Source organism: Pygoscelis adeliae, unplaced genomic scaffold (genome assembly GCF_000699105.1).
Source record: "Pygoscelis adeliae isolate BGI_AS28 unplaced genomic scaffold, ASM69910v1 Scaffold38, whole genome shotgun sequence".
Classification (NCBI taxonomy): Eukaryota; Metazoa; Chordata; class Aves; order Sphenisciformes; family Spheniscidae; genus Pygoscelis; species Pygoscelis adeliae.
The window spans coordinates 5,882,473-5,888,510 of record NW_008825614.1 but is presented as its reverse complement, the minus strand read 5'-3'; the positions used below and the strand labels follow the sequence as shown (position 1 = coordinate 5,888,510).

At 32.5% G+C, this 6,038-nt stretch overlaps 1 protein-coding gene across 2 annotated transcripts in view; it reads left to right on the top strand.

The window, feature by feature from the left end:
* AEBP2 (AE binding protein 2) overlaps window positions 1–5,161 on the top strand; it is a 34,810-nt gene extending 29,649 nt beyond the window's left edge. Inside the window, exons 6-7 of one of the 2 annotated variants that reach the window (XM_009332842.1) lie at window positions 1,332–1,445; window positions 3,081–5,161. In XM_009332842.1, the coding sequence (XP_009331117.1) occupies window positions 1,332–1,445; window positions 3,081–3,111 (145 nt within the window). In that variant the 3' untranslated portion in view covers window positions 3,112–5,161. Of the gene's footprint in view, window positions 1–1,331; window positions 1,446–1,707; window positions 1,775–3,080 lie in introns of both variants that reach the window. The other variant, XM_009332843.1, reaches the window with a different exon arrangement.
* Window positions 5,162–6,038: the final 877 nt, after the last annotated feature.

The following is a 6,038-nucleotide window of genomic DNA, read 5'->3' as shown; positions in this document are numbered from 1 at the left end:
GAATTTCTCTGTTTAATTTCATTTTTTTGGATGGCTTGCCCAAAAAATTGAATTTGAGTTGCATCCAACTTTCATTGCTGAAAAATAGAGATTCAGTTTAATAATTTGCAACAGTCTGTAAAATTGCATATAGCTTTGGTCAGAGAAAGAACTGTTTAGATAGTCTTAAATGTTGGGTTTCTCAATTTGAAACTTGTTTCAAGATGTTAGAATTCTTAATTACAAACTTAAACTTTTCCCCCCAATTTGAAATGAATTTTTGGCTCCTAGGTCATGTTAAAAAAAAAAAAAAAAAAATTATGTGGGCTGAAAATCTCAGGGGTTGCTGGGTTGTTTGGGGTTTTTTGTTTGTTTTTTCTTCAGTGTGTTGTTTTCTTTTTTTGTATTTTGGCTGGGTTTTTTGTTCCCACTAGTGGAAGAAAAATGGATCACTTGTTTGTTCTGCATACCTGTGGTCAATGCTAACTTTTGGAAGGAGGCAGAAAAGCAGGTTTTCAGTAAGACGCTGATGACCTCTGCGAGCCCAGTGCCTCTCTTAACAATGTGTTACCTGAAAACCTCAGCAGGGCCTTAAAAACCCAATGTGTTTTCAGTAAAAGAAGCAATAATGCAATAAGCCACTCTGAAGTAGGCACGTTTGGTTTCAAAGAATTTAAGTACAAAATGTAGATCAAATTGCGTATGTTATCTCCGGCCATCTTCACCAAGTTTCACTGCAAGTGGCACTGAAGCAACAATTCCCTTTAATGTATAAAGACCAAGTTTTATTCCATGTCACAGTGAGAACTATTACATAGCCAAAATACTTTGTGGTGATTGCCTGGATTTCCTCAGAAGGTAATCAAACAATTAACTTCAGCAAAATCGGAGCATTTTGACATTGAAAGCTTTGAACTTGGAGCAAGTAAATTAGTGTAACTTGAAGCTCAGTGCTTGCAGTATATTCTGGCCTTTACTTTGACAGCATCAAAGAATTTTATGCCCAGTAAAATAAAGTATTTTCAAAGATCTGTTTTTTTTCCTGCTACCCATTTTCACATAAATTGTTAAAATGGAGAATGTAATGCCATTATCATTGTATGTTTGGTTTAGTATTCTTCTGGAATAATCTGAATTCTGTCTAGTATCTTTTTCACACTGAGAACTTGAAAAACTTTGAAGTATAACGTGTAAAGATTGGCTGTCTTTTCCTCACTCCAGTGAAGATGCTTTTTATCCAGTGAAATGTGAAGATTACTTTAAAAACTTCATATGTACTAGTTTACCGCATAAATTTATGGTAAGAAAAACGGTTGATCTTTTTTGAATATTTTTATTTTATTTATTCATAGTCTGCCTGATGTGTGGGTAAATGAAAGTGAGCGACATCAGTTAAAAACTAAAGTAGTTCATTTATCAAAACTACCAAAAGATACTGCCTTGCTTCTGGACCCAAACATATACAGGTAATGTCCTAATTTTGAAACTTTCTGTACTTAAATATAGTCTTAAGCCTCACTTAACTTTTAGACGTTGGAAAATCAGGATTGCTAATGCATTATACGCCAGACCAGGGAGCCTCGATCCTGTCAGCGTCCAGGAGTTAAGTTCTGAGGTCTTAAGTTTTTTCAGAATTACTTAACTTCTTGAACTGAACTCTAGTTACTGAGAAACGGGGAATGTGTGTATTTACCAAGTGTATTTTACTTTTTTGTGCTTGGTGTACAGAAATTCTAGTAAAGGAGGTACATACAGTGGAATCCTGAAAGATCACTTCTGTTAAGATCACATACTGGTTTGTATACCAATTTTTTTAAAGTCCAAATTTATCTTTACATATTTTATATTCAACTGTAATACACGCAGTATTACCTTGAAATCTGTACTTGTATACAAGTACTGTTATTTTTTAATACAAGATTCTTTAGAGGGGGACAGAAGGGGACAGTACATGTCTTTAAGCTGCATTCACATTCATGTTTTTAGGACTTCAGATTGGCTTCTAATCCATCTCGTTTCTAATAATTTCCTGATTTTTCCCCCCCTCTCTTTATTAGTGTGCTCACATAATTGTCAGTACCCACAGTTCTGTGTGTGTACAGTTTTTAAAGGTAATCTGAAATGCTTAATTCACTCTTAAGTTTTTGAACATGTAAAGATACATGTTTATGGGCTTATATTAAAAATCCATGAAAATGGGTCAGAAAGAAAAAAAAAGTTTTTCTGCCATAACCAAAGTTCAGTGTTCCTATGTTTCTTCCTTAACATCCAGTGACCTAGTGTCTAAAGGAGTAACTAAAACACTAATCTGAGGTCTTGATATGCGATAAGCCTTTCAGTTCACCTTTAATATTCAGTGTATTTCACTAATCAAATTAATGAAAACTTGGTTTACAATATGAAAATAAATCATCATACTATATCTGCTATCTTTGTAAATGTGAGTATTTAAAATACTTACTTTAGTATATGAATTACTGATGTTAACAGTAAATCAAAAAATGTTACGAGGAAATTGGATTGTGTGTTTTAAAACTGCTTAACACAGTGACTGTTTTATAACCTAATTTAGGTGTTAATCATCTTTATATTGATTATCTTTACAGAACTTGATAGATTAGTTTGATTTGAAAAGGAAAAAATAGCATTTTAAAATAAAAATGTAATGAACTTTGGGATTAAGTCCTTGGGGAAAAATAAGCAACCCTTTCTACCTCTCCCATATAAAATTAAGGTCCCCTCACATAATGTTGTACTAGATTTTTAGCAGTATAGATCAGTGTGTGATTAAAAAGAGCTTTGGGACCAACTGTGGGAGATCAAAGAAATAAAGTTGAAGACCAAAACTTTACAGGGGGAAAAAGTGGTTAAGGGAATTCAGTGACAGCTATTAATGTCATGCTAAAATGATGACTGCAATAGAAAGTTTGAAATAATTATCTGAAATGTATGCTGATATGGGATCACCTAAAATGACTTTCAGTTTTAATCAAATTAAATGAAAGTAGATTTTATGTAGTCATGATTTCATAGTATACTCTAGCTGACTCGAATTTACATCTCAGGGTCTTTATGTAAAACTGTACTATCTTCTTTTACAGAACAATGCCCCAGAAGAGGTTGAAGAGGTAAAAAACAAGCAAGTGGGGACACCTGCAGTCTTAGTCACTGACAATGGATTTAGAAACAAAGTTGCACATTAGTCAAATCCCATCCTTTTTTTTTTTTTTTTCCTTAGATAAATATTTATGCTTAGTGTAAACATTCTGTGAATGAAGTTGATGCTTCCGTGGAATATATTAATATATTACTGTATATCCACATTTTCATGGAATGGTACAGTGGGAGACTGAGCAAACACTCTTCTGGCAACTTAGTGGAACAACTGAAAGGCTTTGCATGCTTGCTTCTTTAAGCTGCTTTTTTCTTTAGTGAATACAGTAGTTTATATTTGATGAAAAGAAAGAGTAACCATCACCATTTACTCACAATTCCCAGGAGAACTGTTAACAAGCTATTAGGCTTCTTGTCAATGTTAACTGAAGATAACACATGCCAGACAAAAAAACAGCTACCAAGGGATTATCCTGTTGCCCTTTGAGTATGGTGGATAGTAATCATTCGTCATTTGTAATCTCGTGTCCTTTTGCAGATCCCTAAAATATGTTGGATTATAATGTTTAAACAAATGTTGATGGAATGCTTGTCTTTTCCAATCAACTATGAATACATATAGTACAGTTTAAAGATGTTGGGAGTGTTGCAGTATGTCTGACCCCCTTTTCAGGAGTAGTATAGTATGTTAATGAGATCTGCTTTTATGTGATCCGTATAAATGGATGGTTTTTGAAAAACCTCTACTTAAGCAGTTAGTGTTATTGGTGGTTTATTTTACTTTTTTGACCCTTTAGGATCCCCATTCACTTGTAAAGTATACTTTTTTATTTGGCCTAATGTTTTCTAGATGTAAAGAAAATGGTATTTTTAAAAAAAAATAATCTAGAAAATCAATCCTTTATGCACCAAAGTTGGCTTTGAAAAGGAAAGTAAAATCATTTTCTTGCTTAATAAGCAAGAAGCCATGGATTTTTTTAACTGACAAATAGAGATGTGTCTAACCTGTTAGTCTTTGTATGGAGACAAAAATGTTGCATATAGATAATAGGACATTGCTTGTAAATACTTCAGCAGATTTGTAATATATTTTTATATTATGAAATGTACTGTAGATGTTTTTCTAGAGGCATGAAAGTTAAAATGTATATATTACGGTAGAAATAATATTGAAGGATATTGTAATTCACTAGTGCTGCCAGAAGAATTGTTTAAAAAAAGCACCTTCCTTAACAATAAAAAAAACCTTCTTTTACATACCTAAGGGACTATATACTACTGTTAATATCTGTTGTAAGAACAAAAATACATTGAACATCCTTCCCAGAAATCTTAGAGGGATGAATAGTACCCATAATTAATTCATGGCGCTCCTTTCTAATAGTGAACGTGAAATTAGTTTTTTCCTTACTATTGGAAGGAACTAATATGTAAAATTTGTATGGATATATGCAGTCAAACTGCAGAGTTAGTCCTCCTTATTGGGGAGGAATTTACTACAGTGAAACTAATAACCAGCAGTTTTTACACTAAATTTTTATTAAATAGAATAAAACTTAAAGTAACCCTTTGGTTGCAGAAGCGAGTATATCCTAATATAATACAAATGCATTCTGCATTGGTACTGACACGAGAGTCTTGCTTAGCTCCAATGGGTTAAAAATGTTACTTATATACACAAAAAAAAAATCTTATCAAACAAAATGAAGTGCAGATTAAAAGCACCACTAATATAAGATGTTCTGGAATGGTTGTTTAATAAGGGTATTATTCATAAAATCTGTAGTGATGTGACTTTATTTTTGAAAAAATGCAGTGTTTTTTTTTTTTTTTTGCTTGAGCACTTCACCTACTGCTTTTTCTGTACCTATAAAGTAATCCGTAATCTTTGTTTCTTTTTTTGAATTTGTTATAAAATTGCCAAATAGAAGTGTTTCAGATATAGTTTGTATTTGTATTTTTTTAATTTTATTGCTTCATGAGTTTCTTGTAAGTCATTTATAATTGACAGATGATTGTAGACCTTGCCTGAGTATTTTTTCTAATAAAACAAAGCAAACAAACCTCATTAGCTTCAAAATGATAAGTTTTCAATGAAGTTTTCAAAGATAAATATAAAAATGTCACTATCTCTTTATTTCCCCTGTAAGTAGTAACATGCATACCTTTACACAATTGGGAATTCATGGATTCAAGTCATGTATTGTTCATGTAAACTGTGACTTTCTTTTCTTGGGTTTGAGAAAAGTATCATCTGATGTTCTCATGATACAACTTCTGCCTTGGAAGGAAAAATCAGTTAAAATTCAAAACGTCTGTGAACAAATGGATACATTGGAATTAATTAAACTTTCCATAGTAGTCAAAAGGTAAGTGGATTTTTGGCGTTTTTTTACCTTGAAGTTATCAAAGTGAATTGCTAAAAGTATTTATGCTTGAAAGTTGTTTATATTCTACAAATTATGTAATTACTTGGTGGCGTTTTATGTTTCAAATGACAGTCATGTCTCTCTAAAGCTCTGCTTCCGTTTTTGTGTGTGTCCCTGGATGAATTTCAGAGTACCACATAAATGGAACTGGCATTTCATGCTGGGAGGCATTGATCACTTTGTTATGAAAAAAATCTTACTGCACTTATTGTTATTCTTGAAAAGTGTTAATGAAATAATGGGCCCCTCCCCTTTGGAGTAGTTCCATGGGTTTTCTTTTGGGATGTAACATACAGAGGTTTCCTCTTGTCTTTCTCAAGAACATTTTTTTTTTAAAATAGATTTTTCCAAATACCTACAGAATGCATACCCTCCCACCTGGAGTGTATATTTTCTTTGTAGAGAAATGTCACCAAGACAAACCTGTAGTTATTTTACCCTTCGTTGCAGTCTGTTTCCAGACTGCTTTAACGAGTAACTATATAAATATCCGAAATTTATACTTTTTTGATTAGA